The 25,038-nt window shown below is 42.0% G+C and overlaps 2 protein-coding genes across 19 annotated transcripts in view; both read left to right on the top strand.

The window, feature by feature from the left end:
* Positions 1-428, top strand: part of LOC143903069 (uncharacterized) — a 32,950-nt gene extending 32,522 nt beyond the window's left edge. For all 3 annotated transcript variants that reach the window (XR_013258582.1, XR_013258583.1, XM_077416433.1), the window contains one exon: positions 290-428. Coding sequence is in view for 1 of the 3 variants with exons in the window: in XM_077416433.1 (XP_077272559.1) it covers positions 290-368 (79 nt within the window). In the remaining 2 variants the exon portion in view is untranslated. The remainder of the gene's footprint in view (positions 1-289) is intronic.
* Positions 429-14,024: 13,596 nt separating this feature from the next.
* On the top strand, positions 14,025-23,797 carry LOC143903071 (18S rRNA (guanine-N(7))-methyltransferase-like). 16 transcript variants are annotated; one of them, XR_013258588.1, is made up of 5 exons: positions 14,025-15,631; positions 15,897-15,973; positions 16,096-16,141; positions 16,325-16,354; positions 23,512-23,797. XR_013258588.1 is itself a non-coding variant. In XM_077416442.1 (5 exons), exons 2-5 carry the CDS (start codon positions 16,020-16,022, stop codon positions 23,558-23,560), a joined length of 390 nt encoding a protein of 129 aa, XP_077272568.1. In that variant the 5' UTR covers positions 14,025-15,631; positions 15,897-16,019; the 3' UTR covers positions 23,561-23,645. The 16 variants fall into 16 exon arrangements, 9 of the variants coding, with proteins under 9 accessions (XP_077272568.1, XP_077272572.1, XP_077272573.1 ...); XM_077416442.1 differs by adding an exon at positions 16,706-16,748 and having other exon boundaries at positions 15,897-16,133; positions 16,331-16,514; positions 23,512-23,645; XM_077416445.1 differs by adding an exon at positions 16,706-16,748 and having other exon boundaries at positions 14,027-15,631; positions 15,897-16,133; positions 16,325-16,514; positions 23,512-23,645.
* Positions 23,798-25,038: the final 1,241 nt, after the last annotated feature.

Below are 25,038 nucleotides of genomic sequence, written 5' to 3'. Positions count from 1 at the left end.
CCCACCCCCACACCCCCACGCACGCACGCACGCACGCACGCACGCACGCACGCACGCACGCACGCACGCACGCACGCACGCACGCACGCACGCACTTATATACATATATAACATTAATTGAAATAGAAATAGAAATTAATTTAACAGAGACCTATGGAAAAGAGTATCTATATTAATGACTATTATATGTATATATGCATATATTTTGTGCATCTTCTGCAATCTGAACTTTATCCTTTTTTCAATGCGTTTTGTATGTAATGATATCTCTTATTGTTATTTGTTTTAGGAAAGAAAAAAAATGTCGAAAGGAGGAAACGCCCCCATTAAGTTCAAACTCATCGTCAGATGATTCGGAAAGTGGATGAACTGAATGATGAACGTTCATCAAATGATGAACACTAAACATTATATATATATATATATAATTACCAAAAGATAAGAACTATTTTAAATGTTTCATAAATAGTACAAAGATTAGTTTTATTTACTTTTTATATGTGCAATACGTGCATAATGTGCATTATGTATGTGTACAGAATATATTTTTATTTTCACATTTACATTTTTCACACATATAACAATTCTTTATAATATAATATTCTTTTAAGAGAAAGACTGTTTATTTTTAAAATAATAACCGTATATTTTATTATGTTGATATACTTTTGATAATTTAGACGATTTTAAAAGTTACGTATTTTGATAACATTTATTAACATTGAGTGAGAAAGAGATGTAAAAAAAAATAAAAGGCTAATGTAGCAACAAAAACATATATTTACATTATTTTTATTTATTACCTTTTATTATTTTCTTGGTGCTTTATATTTATATTATAAAACACAATCGTCTGATTTTGAGAAGTTGAGATTACTTTTTATTGTGTTATATATGTAAACTATATAATTATATTGATAGACAAAATACATAATAATTATACTTATTGTGAAAGAAATATAAAATAGTTGTTATATTTTATTTATTTAAAATAAAATATATATTGTCTGTTTAAATTTCTGTCACATAAATAATATATAATCACTTATTTTGTCAAATATATAAAACTATATACTGTTAACATATATAATACAATAAAAACTAATCTTAATTTCTCAAAACCGATTGATTATTTTTAGGTTGCAAATAGGTGCTCAACCCGTCACATAAAGTCGCAAATACACGTCACTACAACGTTTCTGTCACCAAGAATTTGGCTGTTATAGTTACTGTTAAGATGGTAATGTCATTTTCTTTAGTGTTCTATCTATCTACTTTGTAATCCTAGTTCTAAGATTTTGCGTTCTTTTAATTTTACACAGTTGGTACTACTGTTCTGTTTTTCCGTTCGCTCGTTAATCAGATACTAAAAAGTTACGTTAAATTGTAGTCTCAGTAAATTATATAAGAGGCAAATAAATAGTATCAGAGAAACAGAAATAATACAGGAGTCTCGTAGAGTTTATTGTAGAAATCCTATCAAACAACAGGTTATGGGCCCAGGCTACAGGATTGCAGAGAATTCGTAAGATACATATCAGCGAAGTTAAGTACGATATCTCAAATAGCTCAAAGTATAAGTAAAAGTAATTTCTACAACATTGAACCACTGAACGGCGAAAATTATGAAGCCTGGAAATTTAGAGTCAAAACAATATTGATTGAGAATAATGTAGAAGAGATGATAGCAGTTAAATATAGCGATGGAAATTACGAGACTCAGATACAAAAGGAAGAAGCAAGAAAGAAAGAGAATAAGTGCAAATCTATACTTGTACAATGTATAGATGATACACAAATAAATGCAATACGAGACAAGGCAACAGCGTATGATATGTGGATGAGTCTGCAAGATGTACACGAGAAAAGAAGTCTATCCGGAAAATTATTCCTTCGAAGAAAATAAATGTCAATGAAGATGAATGAAGGAGAGAAGCTAGAGGATTTTCTATCAAAATATGATCATGTTCTATGTCAGCTGAAATCATCAGGTGCTGAGATAAAAGAAGAAGATGCTATCTGTACGTTACTACTTGCATTACCAAAGTCATATGAAACAGTGGTGACGGTTATTGAAAATATGGCAATGGAGACATTGGACATGAATTATGTGAAGACAAGATTAAGGATAGATTCAGAGAAGAAGAAAGAAAAGGATGAAAGTCAGAGTGAACCAACAAAGCCAGCTGCATTCAACACCAATAAGCCAATAAAATGTTACAATTGCGGTGAGATTGGACATATCAAGAAATATTGTAAGAAGCCACTTCAAGATCAACCGAATTATCAAGGCAATACATCTAAGGGACCACAAAACAGAAGAGGGTTCCATCATACAAATAGAGGAGGTAGAGGTTATCGAGGATGGAACAACCAACCAAATTATAGACATCCTAACCACAAGCAACAAAAAAGAGGACATTATGCCGATGCGGATAATACGCGTGAAGATAGTATATGCTCTTTAAGTAATAGAGACAGTAATACAGAGGAAGTAAGTAATGAAAATATTTTGTTCTTTGTTGATTCGGGATGTACTGATCATTTAGTAAACAACAAAGAGTATTTCAATGATTTTATGAAATTAAATAAACCAATAAAGATAGCAGTTGCCAAAGACAAAAGTTATTTAGAAGCAATAGGTGTAGGAAATATTAATGTTCAAAGTTGTGTGAATGGCAACAAAATAAAATGTACTATTAAAAACGTTTTTTATGTCCCGAATCTGAAAAAAAATCTATTGTCAGTTAAAAAATTAGAAATGTTTAATATAAGTGTAATATTTGAAAAAGGTAAAGTAAAGTTGTTCGATGGAAGAAGGATAATAGGCTTAGGCCATAGAAATAATCTGTATGAAATATCTTTTACAGTCTTTAAAAATGAATGTTTGTATATTAATAAGGAAAATGAAGAAACTAAATTATGGCATAAGAGATATGGTCACATAGGTTACTCAAGTTTAAAAGTATTAATAGATAAGAAAATATGGTTGATGGTATTAAAAATATAAAACCAAGTAAAGTAGAGTTTTGTGAGTCATGTGTAAATGGTAGAATGACGAAGTTACAATTCGGAAAAAGGCAGAAAAGCAAAAGTATCTTAGAAATAATACATTCTGATGTTTGTGGACCGATAAATCCAACATCACATGATGGAGAAAGATATTTTGTTTCATTTATAGATGATTTCTCAAATTTCATTTGTGTATACATGATTAAAAACAAAAATGAGGTATTTAGTAAATTTAAAGAATATATACAGATGGTACAAGCTAAATTTAATAAACGAGTATCAGTTTTGCAATGTGATAATGGTGGGGAGTATGTTTCAAAAGAAATGATATATTATTGTAAAGAAAATAGCACTTTTCTAGATTATACAATACCATATACTCCTCAACAAAATGGTAAAGTCGAACGTTTTAATCGTAGTTTAGTAGAGAAAGCTAGATCAATGATAAGTGATTCAAAGGTACCGAAACAGCTTTGGAATGAAGCAATAAGAACAGCGGCGTATATTTTAAATCGTAGTCCAAATGCGAATCTAGAGTTAGTTACTCCTGCTGAGATATGGTATGATAAGAAACCTGATGTTACAAATTTGAGAGTTTTTGGAACAGTAGGGTATTCGTATATACAGGATCAATTTAGAAATAAGTTTGATAAGAAAACTGAAAAATGTATAATGATTGGATACGTAAATAATGGTTATAGAGTATGGAATATTGAAAAGGAGAAGGTTCAAACTTCAAAAAATGTAATATTTAACGAAAACATATTCTATTATAAACAAAATCATAAGAGCATAGGAGTAGATGTAGAAAACAATGACAACGGAGATGATAATGATATAGGTAATAAAGATATAGATAGTAGAAGTGATACAGAGTCAGAAAATGAAGAATTACAAACTATAGAAGAATTAGAAATTGAAGATTCAGAAAATGAAAAATTAAAAGCTAAAGAGTTAGGGACACAAGAAAGGGTTAAGAGTAAAAGAAATACAAGACTTCCAAAGAAATTTGATGATTACGAGATAGATAGATATATTTATTGGCTCCCCTCAGGGTTGCAAGGCGTTTTGTAGGGACGTTCCCAACCCTTTACAATCACTTAACCTACCTTAGCCTATTTTACATTTAACCTTACATACTAATCGCCCTACCTATCTTTACACACACACACACGCTCGCAAGTTCCCTATCTCTGTGGACTTCCGTTTCCGTTTACAATCTCCTCACTCCTCCTCTTTCTCTCATTCACTCCTCCCCTCCCTTACCTCCCAATCCCCTCCATCACCCTCTCCCTCCCTTACTCTCTCTAATTTCCTCAGCCATCTCTCCCCCTCCCCTTCTTCCCCCAACACCTCCCCCACCGCTTCCTGCCATGATCTCCCTCCCCCCCAATCTGCACAATCTTCCCACACGTGTTCCCACGTCTCCTCCCCCCCTCCACACACCCTGCACACTCTTCTCTCCTCTGCCATCCAATGTTTCACCCCCCTCATACCACCTCCCAGCCTGTATCTAGCCACCCTCTGCCACCTATTTTCTCCCCAGTTCTTTTTTAAGTACTCCGGTATCCCCTCCCCTTTTATCATGCCATACCACTTGTTAAATTTTGCCTCCCCTATCTCCTTCCACCTCTCTTCTCTTTGCATTCTCTTTTCTCTCTCAAGCACGTCCTCCCCCCTCCACCTCCCCTCCTCCCTCAGCTCCTCCACTTCCTCTATCTTCCAGCCCCTGCTCTCCGCCGCTTCTTTTTTCTCCTCCTCCCATCCCCCCCTGCTCACCCCTCTTTTCGCCCTCCTCTTTACCTCCTCCCAGCATTCCCTTGCCAACTCCCCTCCCTTTCCCTCCTCCAATTTTTTCTCATACCCCCATGCTCTCATAACCGCCCTTTCTCTTAGTTTCTCCCTTTGTAGCTCCTCCCTAATCATATATCCCGGTATACATCTTTCCACTCCCAACACCCACCTTAAATATCTTTCCTGTAATCTCTCTATTTCCCCTCTTTCCCTCCACCCCCATATTTCCACTCCGTAACTTACCACCGTCCAAATCAACTTATCAAACAACCATATTCTCCTACCCCAATCCCCCCCAAACCTCCTCTTTCCGATCCCCCATACTTGTCCCAGCAACGCCGCCCCTCTCCTCGTCCTCTCTTTTACATGTTCATCCTGCCTCCCATTACATTTTACTACATATCCCAAGTAGCAGAATTTTCTCACCTCCTCTATTATCCTACCCTTCCACCTCCAACTCACCTTTTTCCATCTTCCTCCCCCTTTTCTGCATCTCATTATCTTCGTTTTTTCACTGTTCAATACCAATCCCTTTCTGTCCAAATACCCCTCCAGTTTTCCTATCATTCCTTTCATATTTTCCTCATTCTCCGCCAGCATCGCTATATCGTCTACATAAGCCAGTGTATATATCTTTCTCCCTCCCAGCTTTATTCCACCCCAGCCCCCTTTTTTCAGTTCATCGTCAATGTCCGCCAGCAGCAATGTGAACAGAATCGGACTTAACGGACACCCTTGTCTGACTCCCCTTCCTGTCCAAAATCTCTCTCCCATCTCCTCCCCCACCCTTACTCTGCATATCGTCTCCCCCAGCAGTTCTTTACACTTCTCCACCAAGCCCTCTCTTACTCCCCTTTTTCTCATGGCTTCCACTAGAATCCTCCTGTCCACCGAGTCAAAAGCTGCTTTTAAGTCCACGAACATCACCACCATCTTCCCTTTCTTTCCATTTACTTGCCTGTTTATCAGGTGATTCAATACGTAAATGTTGTCCGTGGTCCCAACCCCTCTTCTAAACCCTGTCTGACTCGGTGGCAGCAAGCCCTTCTCTTCAACCTCTTTCCTCAACCTTTCCGCCAGTACGGCAGCATACACTTTGTATGCCGTTTGTGCTAACGTCACCCCTCTGTAGTCCCCCACTCTTTCCCCCTCCCCCTTTTTTCCTATAGGCACTATAATTCCCTCCCTCCAATCTTCCGGCCATCCCTCTCCTTTCCACACTCTATTACACACTTCCCATAGCCATTCTTTCACAACCTCCCCTCCAAACTTCCAAACCTCATTCGGAATTCCATCACTTCCCAACGCTTTTCTCTCTCTAAGCTTCCTCACTACCTCCCACACCTCTTCTCTCCTTATCTCCTCTTCCTCCTCCCTCCTCTCCCCTCTTCTTGTTCCCATCACCACCCTCCCATTCACTCCTCCCAACAACTCTTTAAAGTACCCATCCCATTCCTGCATACTAATTCCCTCATTCACCCTCCTTCTCCTCTTTCTCTCCCTGTTTACCACCTTCCATACCTGCCCCTCCGTCCTGACCTCCTTTACTTCCTCTTCCCATTTCTCCACTTCTCTTTTTTTCTTCCTTTCACATAGCTTCTTGTATCGCTGTTTTTCTTCCCTGTAACTGTCCCCCTCTCCTCCTTCCCTTCTCCATTTCCTTAACATGTTGCCAACTCTCTTTTTTCCCTCCCTACATTCCTCATCCCACCAGCCCCTTCCTCCGCTTTTTTTGCACCTTCCATTCACTTCCCTTAATACCTCCCTTATCCTCCCCTTCAACCTCTGCCACTCTTCCTCCACTCCCCCTCCTCGAGCTTGCCTGTCCCCCATTAACTCTCTAAATTTATTCCTGCCCTCTTCTGACCAGTCCCCTCTCTTACTTCCGCTCTTTCCCCCCTGCCCCTTATCTATACCTTCCTCCCACCCTTCCACCCACGCTGTCACTGGCTGATGGTCTGAATCGACCTTCTCTTCTACCACCACCCGTTCTACCCTTTCCCTTGTCCTCCTGTCCCCTAACACGTAGTCAATCACCGACTCCCCTCTTCCCCCTGTATACGTCCATTCTCCTTCTTCATCACCTCTTATTCCTCCGTTAAAAATCGCCCACCCACGTTCCCCCAGGAATCTACACAGCTTTTTTCCTTCCCCATTTACTTTGCCATCCTTCGATCTCCTCTCTCCTTCCCCCATCTCTTCTTCTCCCTCTTCCACGAACCCTCCTTCCTTACCGGTTCTTGCGTTAAAGTCCCCTCCTATCAGCACTCTCACTCCCCTCTCAATCTCCTCCACCCATTCTTTCAGGTCTTCCAACTTCCGGTCCATATCCTTATTTATATATACTCCCACTACCCTCCACCACTCTTTTCCAAGTTTCACTTTTATCGATACTATCCCTTCCTTATCTTTTTTCGTCTTCTCTCTTTCCATTTTGATCCCTGCCCTCACCCCTACTATCATTCCTCCTATCGCCCTTCCCTTCCGGCTCTTCCTCCCTGCTCTCTGCACTTCCCATACGTAGCCTCTTGGCATTTTTTCCTTTATCCTTTCCCACCCCTTACCGTCCACCCACGTTTCGCATAACACCATTACGTCCCAATCCTCCAGCCTTTTCCAAAACTCTTTATCTTTATTTGTTAGCCCCGCCACATTCCAAAAGGCCACCTTATAAATACTACTTCCCCCCCCTCTCTCTCTCCTCTCTCCCTCCTCCCCCTCTTCCTCTCCCACTCTTCCACCCAGTTCCTCTCTCTTATCCTTCTCCATTTCTACTCCTCTTTCTTCCCCCCTACCCGTTCCCTCTCCCTCCTCTATTCCCCCTGCCTTTGCTCTTCCTCTCTTTCATTTTCTTTTCCTTTTCCTTGCCCTTCCTCCCAGCCCCTCTCTCTGCCATTCCTAAGCACACCTCTAACCTCATCCCACACCCACCATTCCCCCTCTATCCATACTCTTCCCATCCCTATCCGTACCTTTTTACCCTCTCCTCTTGCCTTCCATGCCACTTGGTTTATCTTCCATTTTATCCTTCTTTCCTCCCATGTCAAGTCTTCGTCTATCCACGTATTTTCGCCTCTCAGTTTCCACTTATTTCTCATTATTTTCGCCTTCTCTTCTTCACTTCCCACTTTCACCACTGCCATACCCCCCTTCTCTCTTCTCCCCGCCTCTATTTTTCTAATCTCCTCTATCTTCACCTCCACGCCTAACTTTTTCATCACCTCCGCCACTCCCCCCTTTATTCCTCCCGCATCTTCCTTCACTCCTTTTATCAGAATGTTTCTTCTCCTTTCTCCCCTCTCCTTTACTTCGTACCTCCTTTCCAGCCTTTCCACCCTCTCCTTCCAATCAGCCTCTCCCCTCCCCTCCTCCCTCGGCCCTCCTCCGCTTTCCTCTCTACCTCTTCCTCCCCCAAGACCTCCTCCCTTTACCTCCATCTGCATCCCCTCCAGCTTTCGTTCCATGTCCTCTATTCTTTTCTGGAGCTCTCCTTTCTCCCTTCTCCACATCTCCTCTCTCTCTTTCAATTCGCTTTTTATCTTTTTTACTTCTTCCATCATTGCCTCCTTTTGCTCCTTCGCCACCTCTCTAATCTCCTCTCTCACTCCTTTTAACCCCTCCCTCATCTCCTCCCTTATTCCTCTCAACAACCCCTTCACATCCATATCCTCCCCCCCTGCCCCCGCTGGTGGCGTTCTCACCGTTTTGTTGCTTCTCTTCGAGAAGTCTTCGTCCTCTTCCCCCCCGCGCCCTCTTCCTTTTCTATTTTATCCCTCTTCCTCTTGAACATCTCCTCTATACTTCCTTTCCTCTTGGCAAGCTCATCTATATTCCCCGTACTTCCGCGTCTCTCTTTCCCCAACCTATCCGCAAAATGCGCCATCTATCCTCTACTCTACGGCCGTACTACTTCCCGGCGTTATCCCGCAGTCCCCAGAATTCCCTAGCCTTTCACTCTCGCGCTCTCTATCCTTCCCCTTCTACGCTCGTCTCTCTAACCTCAACCTTCCCAATTCTCCTTCGCCTCCACGGACTCTCCTCCCTTATCCTCCGCGCTGCCTCCACTCTCCTACCTTCCCTTTCCCTCACCGAGCTCACCTCTCACTCTCCACGCTCTCTCACTCGCTCTATCTCTCACACTCGCACTTCGCTTTTCGCTCGCACAAATCGCCAACTCACACCTAACCAACCGGAAACGGAAGTCCTGATGATTACGAGATATATATGGCTTATAATGCTGTATCTTTTGTAGAAAATGTTCCGAATAGTTATGATGAATTAAAGGATAGAGCAGATAAAAGTTTATGGAAAGGAGCAATGAATAGGGAACTAGAATCTATAGTTAAAGCAAATACATGGAAATCAGTAGTTAAACCCAAAGATGTGGAAGTATTGGATACAAAATGGGTATATGCTTACAAACCACTTGAAAATGATAAGCGAGATCAATACAAGGCTAGATTAGTAGTAAGAGGTTTTGCACAAAAGGAAACATTCAATTTTGATGAATTATATTCACCTGTTGCAAGAATGTCTACTATAAGAACGTTACTGGCTATAGGGAATCAAAGGAAATATCATTTTATACAACTGGATATTAAGACTGCTTTCTTGAATGGAGAATTAAAGGAAAATATTTATATTTATCCACCCAAAGGCATTAAATGTAAGCATGGTAATGTACTCAAGTTAATTAAATCACTATATGGGTTAAAACAGTCGTCTAAATGTTGGAATGATAAAATTAATGATTATTTAGAAAGTCTGGATTTTGAAAGATCAAGTAATGATTATTGCTTATATATAAATAAGCATCACAAGGTCTACTTATTACTATATGTTGACGATATAATATTAGCTGGTCCAAGTTTAGAGTATATAGAATTTTATAAAAGAAAACTAACTGAAGAATTTAGTGTGAAAGATAAAGGTGAACTTAAAAATTTCCTTGGGTTGGAAATAGAATATGAGAAAAAGAATGGCATACTAAAGATTAACCAAAGGAGATATATATTAGGGATTTTAAAGAGATTTAATTTTGAAAACTGTAAACCATGTGTAACACCCATTGAACCAAAAATAGATTTAAGTATATGCGAAAGTGAAACAAGTACGGATAAACCAGTAAAAGAATTAATAGGTTGCTTAATGTACTTAATGTTAGGTTCTCGTCCAGATTTAAGTTTTGCTATAAATTACTTAAGTAGATATCAAGATAAATATCCAAATGCAGTATGGCAACATTTGAAAAGGATACTAAGGTACATAAAAGGAACGATAAATTTGAGTTTGATTTATACAAGAAAAGAGGAAAATCAACAGTTAGTATGTTATGTAGATGCAGATTGGGGAGGAGATACTTATGACCGAAAATCTGTATCTGGATATTTAATCAAAATATTTGATTGTACAGTATCTTGGGTTACTCGTAAGCAAACATGTATTGCATTATCAACGACTGAAGCAGAACTCGTAGCATTATGTAACTCGGTTGTTGATAGCTTATGGTTTAAGAAGTTACTGTTGGATTTTAATATTATAACTGATAATATTGTGATATTCGAAGACAATGAAGCTTGCATGTATCTAATTAAGAATCCGGAAAATAATCGACGAATTAAACACATAGATTTAAAATATAAGTTTATTTGTGAGAAATATAAAAGTAGGATTATAGTGTTAAAATATATTAACGGTAAGGAGCAACAAGCGGATATGTTAACCAAAGGTTTGACGAGTGTTCTATTCTGTAATAATCGTATTCGTTTAGGCTTAGAGTGATAACAGAGATATCCTATGTACAAACTATTTAAGTTTGCAAGTTCGTTACTGTAATAACCATTAATGATAACATTCAGAGAGGGAAAAGAAATGACATTAAGAGAGGGTGTTAAGATGGTAATGTCATTTTCTTTAGTGTTCTATCTATCTACTTTGTAATCCTAGTTCTAAGATTTTGCGTTCTTTTAATTTTACACAGTTGGTACTACTGTTCTGTTCTTCCGTTCGCTCGTTAATCAGATACTAAAAAGTTACGTTAAATTGTAGTCTCAGTAAATTATATAAGAGGCAAATAAATAGTATCAGAGAAACAGAAATAATACAGGAGTCTCGTAGAGTTTATTGTAGAAATCCTATCAAACAACAGTTACGTCACAGCAACGTGGCAATTACGTTTCGAACACCAATTGAGACGTCGTTGTAATGTAACGTGTGACGAGTTAACACGTCATAATGACGTTTTTAACACGTACCAGTGCCGGCAGTATATTACAAAATTGTTACTTTATTCAAAACCCAAGTAATATCTACCTCAAAAAACTTAAATAACAAGTGGTATCTATTTAAAAATAATATGTGAAATATTTTAATACTGCGCCAATTACAAAGAGAGGATATATAGGTATATATATACATATATACCTTAACAAAATTATTACAATATTGTATCACAAAATTGATAGCAGCTAAATTGAGTATTAGAAGGCATAAATGACTAATATATATATGTCGAAATAGTTCACGCATACACTTTCCACGCGAAACGAGGTGCTACATGGGTTCATGACGCGCTTTACATGCTCGTTTAAGTACATGCGTGGAATTTATCCTCTGACTATATCCTGACTATATATTAAATTGTAGATGTATATGCACACACACACACACACACACACACGCACGCACGCACGCACGCACGCACGCACGCACGCACGCACGCACGCACGCACGCACGCACGCACGCACGCACGCACGCACGCACGCACACACCCACGCACCAACGCACGCACGCACGCACGCACGCACGCACGCACGCACGCACGCACGCACGCACGCACGCACGCACGCACGCACGCACGCACGCACGCACGCACGCACGCACGCACGCACGCACGCACGCACGCACGCACGCACGCACGCACGCACGCACGCACGCACGCACGCACGCACGCACGCACGCACGCACGCACGCACGCACGCACGCACGCACGCACGCACGCACGCACGCACGCACGCACGCACGCACGCACGCACGCACGCACGCACGCACGCACGCACGCACGCACGCACGCACGCACGCACGCACGCACGCACGCACGCACGCACGCACGCACGCACGCACGCACGCACGCACGCACGCACGCACGCACGCACGCACGCACGCACGCACGCACGCACGCACGCACGCACGCACGCACGCACGCACGCACGCACGCACGCACGCACGCACGCACGCACGCACGCACGCACGCACGCACGCACGCACGCACGCACGCACGCACGCACGCACGCACGCACGCACGCACGCACGCACGCACGCACGCACGCACGCACGCACGCACGCACGCACGCACGCACGCACGCACGCACGCACGCACGCACGCACGCACGCACGCACGCACGCACGCACGCACGCACGCACGCACGCACGCACGCACGCACGCACGCACGCACGCACGCACGCACGCACGCACGCACGCACGCACGCACGCACGCACGCACGCACGCACGCACGCACGCACGCACGCACGCACGCACGCACGCACGCACGCACGCACGCACGCACGCACGCACGCACGCACGCACGCACGCACGCACGCACGCACGCACGCACGCACGCACGCACGCACGCACGCACGCACGCACGCACGCACGCACGCACGCACGCACGCACGCACGCACGCACGCACGCACGCACGCACGCACGCACGCACGCACGCACGCACGCACGCACGCACGCACGCACGCACGCACGCACGCACGCACGCACGCACGCACGCACGCACGCACGCACGCACGCACGCACGCACGCACGCACGCACGCACGCACGCACGCACGCACGCACGCACGCACGCACGCACGCACGCACGCACGCACGCACGCACGCACGCACGCACGCACGCACGCACGCACGCACGCACGCACGCACGCACGCACGCACGCACGCACGCACGCACGCACGCACGCACGCACGCACGCACGCACGCACGCACGCACGCACGCACGCACGCACGCACGCACGCACGCACGCACGCACGCACGCACGCACGCACGCACGCACGCACGCACGCACGCACGCACGCACGCACGCACGCACGCACGCACGCACGCACGCACGCACGCACGCACGCACGCACGCACGCACGCACGCACGCACGCACGCACGCACGCACGCACGCACGCACGCACGCACGCACGCACGCACGCACGCACGCACGCACGCACGCACGCACGCACGCACGCACGCACGCACGCACGCACGCACGCACGCACGCACGCACGCACGCACGCACGCACGCACGCACGCACGCACGCACGCACGCACGCACGCACGCACGCACGCACGCACGCACGCACGCACGCACGCACGCACGCACGCACGCACGCACGCACGCACGCACGCACGCACGCACGCACGCACGCACGCACGCACGCACGCACGCACGCACGCACGCACGCACGCACGCACGCACGCACGCACGCACGCACGCACGCACGCACGCACGCACGCACGCACGCACGCACGCACGCACGCACGCACGCACGCACGCACGCACGCACGCACGCACGCACGCACGCACGCACGCACGCACGCACGCACGCACGCACGCACGCACGCACGCACGCACGCACGCACGCACGCACGCACGCACGCACGCACGCACGCACGCACGCACGCACGCACGCACGCACGCACGCACGCACGCACGCACGCACGCACGCACGCACGCACGCACGCACGCACGCACGCACGCACGCACGCACGCACGCACGCACGCACGCACGCACGCACGCACGCACGCACGCACGCACGCACGCACGCACGCACGCACGCACGCACGCACGCACGCACGCACGCACGCACGCACGCACGCACGCACGCACGCACGCACGCACGCACGCACGCACGCACGCACGCACGCACGCACGCACGCACGCACGCACGCACGCACGCACGCACGCACGCACGCACGCACGCACGCACGCACGCACGCACGCACGCACGCACGCACGCACGCACGCACGCACGCACGCACGCACGCACGCACGCACGCACGCACGCACGCACGCACGCACGCACGCACGCACGCACGCACGCACGCACGCACGCACGCACGCACGCACGCACGCACGCACGCACGCACGCACGCACGCACGCACGCACGCACGCACGCACGCACGCACGCACGCACGCACGCACGCACGCACGCACGCACGCACGCACGCACGCACGCACGCACGCACGCACGCACGCACGCACGCACGCACGCACGCACGCACGCACGCACGCACGCACGCACACACACACACACACACACACACGCACGCACGCACGCACACACACACACACACACACACGGCCCCCCCTCCCCTGCACCCACCCCGCCGATAGGCAGCGTGAAACTCGCTTTACAACTTAAAGTACATGCTAAGTTGTAAAGCAAAATTATAAAGTACATACATGCATGGAGAGGGAGGTGCAGGGGAGCAAAATTCCCCCGCCCACGCATGTACTTAAACGAGCTTGTAAAACGCGTCATGAACCTATGTAGCACCTCGTTTCGCGTGGAAAGTGTATGCGTGAACTATTTTGACATATAGGAAAATAATTTATATATATATGCAACGTAATTGGAGAAGTTTTTAGACCGATTTTTTCAATTCTAACAATATAAATTATTTACTGAAAAGGAAAATTAAAAACAAAAAAAAATATTTATAATTGTATTTTTTTCCTATTAGTTTTGATAATTTGTACAAAATTAACAATAATAGAAAATAGAAATACCGAAGATTACATATAGAAGTTTGAAAACAAATAACAAATACTGTCCTTTCATTTATCACGCATGTGTCAAAAAGATTTGAATATTTTTTATTTGTGCGCGTATATTTTGAAAAAAGCTTCCTCTAACTTAACAGATCAAGAGACACGGTAGTGTCTCGCGCCAAGTACACGCGGAGCGAGACCGACCGTGACTCTTTTACGCGACGCGACGGGTTGCGAGTACCCGAGATGTTGAGATCTCGATAACGAGTGAACGGATCAAGTTCTAAGTAGGCTTGATCGATAGCTTGGGGTCCAATTAGGGGGGGGGGGTTTCTCTCATAATATTCCGCTACGTGCCTTACGAGCAGAGATATTGCGACGCAAAGTCCAAATGTGAAAATTTTTTATTAAGATACGTCGTCTACGTCGACCGCTCTTCTTTATAACATACATGTAACAAACAGAGAACGTCACTTTCACTTTTTCGACACTGGCGGCTAGCGGCGTTAGTGTCGCAGTGCAGTGCAGTGCAGACAGTGCGTTCGTTTAGAGCGCTATCCTGTCAGTCAGTTCATCATCTGATCAGTTAACCTATCTCAATCGATCGAGAGACACGGTAGTACGCGCGGAGCGAGACCGATCGTGTGACTCTTCATTACGCGTCGCGAGGTAAGGTGCGACAACACGCGCATACGCGCGTACGCGAAACGGCAGTAACACCGTAATCGTGCCGGCGATATACTGAATTGAATTGCTTCGTGCTTATCTAAAGATTTCGTATCCCTACATTGGGTGCGTTCAGCCGATACTCCGCTAGCCTAGCAATCATGAGCAGTCGCTCGTTTTCGCTCGTTTCCTCTCCTTTGACCCAATGGATTAAAAGGAGAGGAAACGAGCGACTGCTCACGATTGCTAGGCTAGCGGAGTATCGGCTGAACGCACCCATCGTGTTACTATCGCTGCCGGAAAATAAGGTTCTCTACGCTTGGCAGAAAGTGACGACTGACACGTTCGATCCCGACTTCGTTGATCGCAGAAGAGCTAAACTCGAGGTACGTTTCCGATTTGCAATTATAAAAGTATCGTGCGATGAATGTTGTACCCAATTATAACCTCAAATAAAGTTGTGCACGTTGCAAGATATATATATATATCTTGATGTATAGGCTACGGTCAACGTGATACAAATGCTCTGGAGCGTTCTTCTTCTCCTTCTTTCTTCATTGAAAGAAAAGAGAAGAGGAATGCTTCGAAGCATTTGTAGTGTCACGTTGACCGTAGCCATAATATCATATTAATACATTATTTTATTTTTAGACGTAGCTGTTGATGAAAGAGAATAGATGGTGACTTAATTTTGGGAGATATAGGTTAAGGATTGCCATTTAAAGCTGGTACGTTTGATGGGGCTGTCAGTATTTCTGCACTTGTGGTTGTGCTATGCAAGCAAAACTTTGCACAATCCTACAAAACGTTTATATTGTTTCTTATCAACGTTGTATGCATGTCTGTCAAGAAACGCAAGAGCAGTGTTACAATTCTATCCAGAGAACGGTGAACAGGTTGTTGATATTATATATATCTTGATATATAGGCTACGGTCAACGTGATACAAATGCTCTGGAGCGTTCTTCTTCTCCTTCTTTCTTCATTGAAAGAAAAGAGAAGAGGAATGCTTCGAAGCATTTGTAGTGTTACGTTGACCGTAGCCATAATATCATATTAATACATTATTTTATTTTTAGATATAGGTCAAGGATTGCCATTTAAAGCTGGTACGTTTGATGGAGCTGTCAGTATTTCTGCGCTTGTGGTTGTGCTATGCAAGCAAAACTTTGCACAATCCTACAAAACGTTTATATCGTTTCTTATCAACGTTGTATGCATGTCTGTCAAGAAGCGCAAGAGCAGTGTTACAATTCTATCCAGAGAACGGTGAACAGGTTGTTGATATTATATATATCTTGATATATAGGCTACGGTCAACGTGATACAAATGCTCTGGAGCGTTCTTCTTCTCCTTCTTTCTTCATTGAAAGAAAAGAGAAGAGGAATGCTTCGAAGCATTTGTAGTGTCACGTTGACCGTAGCCATAATATCATATTAATATATTATTTTATTTTTAGACGTAGCTGTTGATCCGTACAAAATTACCTTTTTAAAAGAAAGGTAAAAAAAAGGCGTCAAGTACATGTATAGTAGTGTATATGTTGTTACTTAAAAAAAAAAAAGAAAGTGGTAGTATTATACCTCGAAAAACCTAAGTAACAAGTTTTAGATCTTTATATCTCGAAAAATCTCGAAAAAATCTAAGCAGTAGTATCTTTATTTCCGAAAAATTATAACCCAAGTGATACACGTCACGAAATTATGTTACCTTATCAAAAAGAAGAGTCGCGTTTCAAGTGATCTATTACAATTACAAAAAAGAAATGATATCTCTTTAAATTAGAGCGCCAATTACAGAGAGAACATGTATATTGCCTCAAAAAATAATTGTTGCACTGCTTTGAAAAATCTTTACATTGTGTCAATTAGAAAAGAATGTATAATAACAATTTTATAAGATTAAAAAATTTTATTTAAATTTAACAAGGGAATACAAGATATTTAAATACAAAGTTATTTACATGTGTATTTTTTAATGGCCACAAAGAATTACAGAGGTAACAGTACAAAATAAAAATATTTTATTAAAATACATAAATTTTTCTTGTAAAAAAACTTGGCGCTGCGAGACCTTTTAAATAAATAAGGACAACAATAAATAAAAATAATTCAGAGAAGAATGTGATGGGAGTAATATTAAATGATTATCAGCGTGGATGTGGGAGTGAGTGATATGGGTGTGCGTGACTACGCGGATAATGCGGCTTATAATTAAGTATAGAATAACTTTATTTATTTATTTAAAATTTCGAGGTCTAGCAGCGCCAAGTTTTTTTACAAGAAAAATTTATGTATTTTAATAAAATATTTTTATTTTGTACTGTTACCTCTGTAATTCTTTGTGGCCATTAAAAAATACACATGTAAATAACTTTGTATTTAAATATCTTGTATTTCCTTGTTAAATTTAAATAAAATTTTTTAATCTTATAAAATTATTATTATACATTCTTTTCTAATTGACACAATGTAAAGATTTTTCAAAGTAGTGCAACAATTATTTTTTGAGGCAATATACATGTTCTCTCTGTAATTGGCGCTCTAATTTAAAGAGATATCATTTTTCTTTTGTAATTGTAATTTTTTTGAAAAAGGTAATTTTGTACGGATATCACGCCTTTTTGTAGTATTACGCATTGTATAAACAGTATGTACAGGGTGTTATTTCGAGGTATAATACTACCACTTTGTTTTTTTCGAGGTAACAACACAATACATATGTACTATTATAATATACTTAAAAATTATTATTACTAAAAAAGTACTCTCGGACAGCCACAATAGTAGTTACACTTATTTTCGATTTGTACTCTTACCACTTGATGCTGCACAGTCGTGACATTCGACGTCAATCACTTTTTCATCTTTTTCATGAATAGTTAATGTAACCGAGTATCCCTTATTACGAACACGATGCTCAGGACATACTTTACATTTTATAATACATGTTCCCAAAGATCCGTCTCTTTTGAGGCATACATAACCAATTGCTTCATCGCCGTACGATTCTCGTGATGACCTATAAAAATTGTTCATTATTTTAATAATTTATCATTTTTAATTAATTTGGAAAATAACCAGAAACCATACAGTCATTATTCATGAATAAATGGACTTACATTGCGGCTTTTGCATTTTTAACCTCAGCAGCGTTGAACTTGTCACTTTGTTTTATGAATTCGAACACCATAAATATGTCAATCTTAGGCAGATTTGTTGAGTCAGCTTTAACAAAACCTGGCTCTAGAATATTTGCCATATTTTGCGCAATTTTTTTTTCGAAAATTTGATGAAAAACACTTTGCGAAACTATTATGCCGAAGGAGCTCGAAGCGCGCGAAAAAGAAACAACATCTTGACGTCACACATTAGCGGCACCAATAGTGTTGCGTTTTCATCCATTTGAATTTACATGAATATTTAAACTTTATTATTAAACAAATATAAATAATTAAACTGATTGTATTTTAATGAATCGGTTTTATAATGGTTATATTTCAATAAATGAACCGAATTTACTAATTTAAAAATTTATTTAAAAACCCAATTCCGAGCGCGCTATATGTACACAGAATTTTAATTTTAATGTAAAATTTATCAAATCTATGCTAATTAATATTTAATCGTTTTCAATTTCGTTTTCAATGAAAAACTTACATCTTCTTATTTTGAATATTGGTACAAAAATGAAAAACGTCAGGTAGGAAATAAAATGGTTTTATATTTTTGAAAATTATGAGAAAATACAGCGCAAAAATGATATTAATAAAAATATTGTTTAATTTTCAAAGGTGAATTATATGATATGAAATATATAGTTTAAAATATATTGTATACAGTTGTTTTACACGTCAATATTGCACGAACCAGGATGATAATCATCGTAAAAGCAAGGGAAACAATAAGTTTCACGGCATCTAGCACACCGTACGAACGCAGATATTTTACAGGCGCAAGGTTTTTTTTTAAATGTCTATTGGAAAACATACTTCATTGACGTTCATAAAAATGTCTCTGTCATCACAAAGGTTTGAAGCGAATCGCCACGCGTATCGAATCATGTTCTTAAAGATTGGAGAAAACAGCTGGTGATGTACAATAGATTGAATTTTAATGCAATTTTCTCGAGAATTAATTAAAATGCCTGTAAAATATCTGCGTTCGTACGGTGTGCTAGATGCCGTGAAACTTACTGTTTCCCTTGCTTTTACGATGAATATCATCCTGGTTCGTGCAATATTGACGTGTAAAACGACTGTATACAATATATTTTAAACTATATATTTCATATCATATAATTCACTTTTAAAAATTAAACAATATTTTTATTAATATCATTTTTGCGCTGTATTTTTTCGTAATTTTCAAAAATATAAAACCATTTTATTTCCTACCTGACGTTTTTCATTTTTGTACCAATATTCAAAATAAGAAGGTGTAAATTTTTCATTGAAAACGAAATTGAAAACGATTAAATATTAATTAACATGGATTTGATAAATTTTACATTAAAATTAAAATTCTGTGTACATAGCGCGCTCGGAATTCTTCAAAGTCGATTTTCTCGAGTTTTTCTGAAAAGCGCGCCTTAATACTTTGGGAAATTGATGTCTGAATGATAACTCTCAAGTACAGTATGTACGAAAAAAAAAACAAAAATCCGTTAGCCTGAAGGTCCCCTTGTGAGAACGAAATTAAATTGGTGGGGAATGAGAAAGATAAAAAGAGTTCTGCAAATTTTAAGAAGAATTCGGGTTTCAGGACGAGATTCGGGCGTGAGGAAAAGGAGTGCTGGCATGTGCGGTGCCAAAGGGCACTTTCGGTCGGAGTGTCCTTCTCTAACTACCGAAGAGAAGGGAAACTCGGAATAGCCGAGCTCAGCGGGGCATGTTCGGCTCAGGGGTGCGAAGGCCCTGCGAAATTAAGTAGGACAAGTAGCGGGTTAAGTGATTTTTGTTTTCGCGGCCGAGTTAATAGCCGGACTTGCGTCTTTAGAATAGATACGGGCTCCGATGTGTCGGTACTTAGGGAAGATTTGTTAGGTCCTTTGAAATCACCCACTCCTGTGGAGAGATATTTCTTGACCTATCCAACGGGAGAAACGGTTCCTGTAAAACATAGAGTGGTGGTTGGAATCGAAATAGGGAAATTTTCTTTGGATTTTCCGGTAATCATAGCTGCCATAAAAGACGAGTGTATTCTAGGAGCGGACTTTCTTTCAAAAATAGAGGTAGGAAGCGTTTTCTCTTCGGTTTTTGAGGAAACGGTGTCAGAGAGTCAAGAAAACTTTTTCTGTTCCCGAATTTGTAGTTTTGATAGAGGGATTCCTTTTTTTTCTTAAGGAATTCTTTGAGAGAAATTCCGAAATTCTCAACGCTTCTCAAAAGGAGCAGTTTGCTGAATTGGTGATCGCGTTTCAAGATGTCTTTTCGGAAGATGTGGTTGCAGGAAATTGCTCCGTCGTTGAGCATGCTATTAGGGTGAAAAATTCTTTTCCGATTAAACAGGCTCCTAGGCAAATTCCACTGCATATGCGAGAAGAGGTGAAAAAGATTTTAAACGAAATGAAACAACGTGGTGTCATCGAAAAATCTCATAGCGCCTGGGTTTCTCCAGCTGTTTTAGTTAAAAAGAAAGATGGAACGATTAGATTCTGTATCGATTTCAGAAAGCTCAATGCCATTACAGAAAAAGATTCTTATCCTATTCCCAGGATAGATGATCTTTTTGATCGCTTATCCGGAAATTCCTGGTTCACCACCTTAGATTTAAAAAACGGCTATTAGCAGGTGAAGCTTCGTCCTCAAGATAGGGAGAAAACGGCTTTTTCTATAGAAAATGGCTTATGGCAGTTTACTGTAATGCCATTTGGATTATGTAATGCTCCTGCTACTTTTGAGCGATTGATGGAGCAGGTTCTTCGTGAGATATTAAATAAGATCTGTATGGTTTATTTGGATGATGTCATCATTTATAGTAAAACTTTCGAGAAAATGCTGGCAAATTTAAGGGAAGTATTTCTTCGTTTACGGGGTGCAAATTTAAAACTCAATAAAAAAAAATGTATTTTCTTCGGGAGAGAAGTGAAATATTTAGGCCATGTCGTTTCAGAAAGAGAAATCTCCACTGATTTGGAAAAAATTAAGACCGTTCAAGAGTGGCCTATTCCTCAAAATAAGAAGCAAGTGCAAAGTTTCTTGGGACTCTGCTCTTATTATAAGAAATTTGTGAAGGGATTTTCTCTTATTGCTAAGTTATTATTTTCTTTAACTGAGAATCTTAGAAAATTTGTGTGGGATGGGCGTTGTCAGGAAGCTTTTGAGAAGCTTAAAAAAAAACTTAATTTCTCTTCCTATTTTAGCTTTCCTAATAAAAAAAAGGGGAATTTATTCTTGATACTGACGCTTCAAATCACGGCTTGGGCGCGGTACTTTCTCAGATTCAGGATGGTAGGGAGAGGGTCTTAGCTTATTATAGTCGGGTTTTGAGCAAGTCTGAAAGGAACTATTGCGTAACTCGTCGGAAGCTGTTAGCTTTGGTGGAGGCTTTGAAGACCTTCCATCACTATTTATATGGACGTGAATTCTCTGTTAGAACGGATCATATTTCGTTACACTGGTTGATGTCTTTTAAGAATCTAGAAGGGCAGTTAGCACGTTGGATGGAACGCCTACAACAATTTAATTTTGTGGTCAAGCACCGAGCAGGAAAGGTGCACGCAAACGCTGACGCGTTGTCTAGGCGTCCATGTGCAGAAGGAAACTGCAGATATTGTGATAAAGTGGAGATGGGGGAAGAAAGTATTGTAAGGGGACATGTTAGAAGAATAATCTTCAAAGAAATTGAATCTGCAGACTGGAAAAAAATGCAATTGGAGGACCCTTCAATTGTAGGAATTTATCGTGGAAAAGAGGAGAATAGGCGACTTCTTCGTCAAGAAATAGCTCAGAGAGATTTGACTGCTAAGGACTATTGACTCCAATGGGATTCCCTGGTGGTTAAAGACGGGATTTTGTGTAGGAAATGGGAGTCTCCAAATTTATGTTCCGTTGTTTTTCAAACTATAGTTCCTCAAGGAATGATTTCGCAAATTTTAGAAGAAGCTCATGATTCTTCCACAGTTGGCCATTTTGGTGTCAATAAGACTTTAGAGAAGATCCGGAAACATTTTTATTGGGCTTTCTGTAAGCAGGATGTCGAACATTGGTGTAGGACTTGTAAAGTTTGCGTTTCAAAGAGAGGGCCATCTAATAAAGGAAAGTCTTCTATGCAAATTTACAATGTCAGGGCGCCTTTCGAAAGAATTCAAATGGATGTTCTTGGTCCCCTTCCAACTTCTTCTTCGGGAAATAAATATTTGTTGGTGGTTACGGACCGTTTCACGAAATGGGTGGAAGCTTTTCCGCTTGGAAATATTAGGGCTAAAACGATTGCGGAAGTTTTCTTGAGTCAATTGGTTTCTAGATACGGCATTCCTTCGGAATTACATACTGACCAAGAAAGAAATTTTGAATCTCGATTATTTTTGGAACTAACTCAGTTATTGGGAATTAAAAAAACAAGAACTACTCCATTTCACCCTCAATCCAATGGTCAGGTGGAACGTCAACATCAGACGTTGTTAAATTATCTGGCAAAGTTCGTTGCTGAAAATCAACGAGATTGGGATCGTTGGATTCCATTAGGGTTGTTGGCGTATAGGTCTTCTAAACATGAAACTACTGGTTTCACTCCTTCTAAATTGCATTTAGGTCGGGAGTTAAGATTACCCTTGGATTTACTTCGCGGATATCCTCTTGGTTCTGAGACTATTCCTTCGGAAAGAGAATATTTCCATCACTTGAAAGGAAAAATGGATTTCATTCATAACATTGTATGTCAACATATGGAAATTATAATAAGTCTCAAAAAGCCAAGGCGTTTTATGATCGGAAGGATAGACAAATATGCTATGAGCCTGGGCAAAAAATCTGGTTATTTAATCCTTGAAGAAAAATAGGAATAACTCCTAAGTTACAAAGTAATTGGGAAGGTTCTTTTGAAGTCGTTAAAAGAATAAATGATGTAGTTTATTGCATTCGTAGGTCTAAACGGCATAAGAACAAAGTCGTTCATTTAGATAGATGAGCTACTTTTTATGAGAGGTAATTCCTTTCGAATCACGATTTTCATCCGAAACGCGGAGCTCGAAAAATTTCAATTCATTTAATTAGTTTTTAGGTTTTTAAGAAAAAAATATTTTTTTTATTGTTGTTACTTTCAGCTACTTCTCCGGGAAGATGGTGCCGAACAACATCAGGCGAAGATATTAGCTGAAAGAACACCGCCTTGCCCACGGTTTTTGATCGTGGTTTTTCCGTGGGACTTAGGGCAAATGCCAAGGCGGGGACTGGGGAGTCTTGCGAGACGCAGGGTCCACGAAAGCTTCCCCCTCCAGTCCGAAGACTCTCAAGAGGACAGCGTTGGTAGCAGAAGGAAAGCCGACGTTGAAGAGGTTCACACGTGGAAAGAAGCGTTTTTGGATTGAGGAAAGAAACGAAGCTCGTTAACTCGCAGCTTAGCTCGAGGTAAAGCAGGAAGCCTTTCAAGTTCCTGGAAATCTAAGAGAAAGAAACTGCTTGTAACTTTCCTCTAGTTGTCGTGACGACAACTTAAGAAGAGGGGGACAATGTTACGCCCGTGCTGGACACTGAGTAGAGAAGTCGCGGAAAGCTGTGAAGCGCGCTTCTTGACAACGGGAGTTTATTGATGGATTTATTGATTTTCTGTCTGGCGGATTTTTGGAATCCGCTCGCGTTCTGTTTTACGAGCTTGGAATAAACGCATTTCTTAAGTTCTTTTAAGTTCTCTTTCCTTTGCGAGTTTCGCGAAATACGTGCGCAAGTGTGGAGTGCGCGATAGTGTTACGGCGGTGAGTTTACTCGACGAGCGTAACAATATAATAGTTTGCGTAACTTAAGTGATGTATCTGATTTGAGAAGCTGTTGGAGTTATTCGTCCGAAGTCTGCTCTTGCGCGAGTTCGTCAGTTGATACGATCCTTGGTAAATCGATGGTGCTCAAGCGCGATAAAGCATCAGCTACAATGTTGTCCTCTCCGCTTACGTGGACAATCTTCGTTGTGATTTGACCGATAAAATCGATTTGGCGAAACTGCCTTGGAAATGCCTTCTCCGCCTTTTGGTTGAAAACGTATATTAGTGGTTTATGGTCCGTCACTATGGTTACTTCACGTCCTCCCACAAAATGACGAAAGAATTTTAAGCTCTTGTAAATCGCTAAAAGCTCACGGTCGTAAGTGCTGTATTTAGTTTCTGCGGTGCTTAGCTTTCGGGAGAAGAATGCGAGTGGTTCGAGTTTGTTATCGTGGAGTTGTTCTAACGATGCTCCTATGGCTGTATCTGATGCGTCTGTATGGAGTACCAATGGCGCGTTCTCGACGGGATGTGCGAGTAACGTCGCGTCAGCTAGTTGCTGTTTGCATAATGCAAATGCCTGCTCCGATTGAGGGGTCCACACTACTGGGCGTTTATCTCGACGTTTAGATCCTGCAAGATACGAGTTGAGCGTTGCTTGTGCTTGGGCAGCTCCTTTAACAAAACGTCGGTAGAAATTTATGATGCCTAAAAATCTGCGTAGTTCGCTTATATTCTTTGGTTTTGGATAATTGCGGATAACTTCCACTCGTTGCGGTAAGGGTTTGGATCCTTCGGCATTGATTAGGTAACCAAGGTATTGCACTTCTTCTTTCCCGAAAACGCATTTGCTGACATTAATCGAGAGACCGTATT

The sequence above is a fragment of the Temnothorax americanus genome, unplaced genomic scaffold, assembly GCF_048541705.1.
Source record: "Temnothorax americanus isolate GAGA-0224 unplaced genomic scaffold, ASM4854170v1 Scaffold43, whole genome shotgun sequence".
Lineage (NCBI taxonomy): Eukaryota > Metazoa > Arthropoda > Insecta > Hymenoptera > Formicidae > Temnothorax > Temnothorax americanus.
The sequence above is the reverse complement of the archived record's forward strand: the minus strand, read 5'-3'. Positions and strand labels throughout refer to the sequence as shown.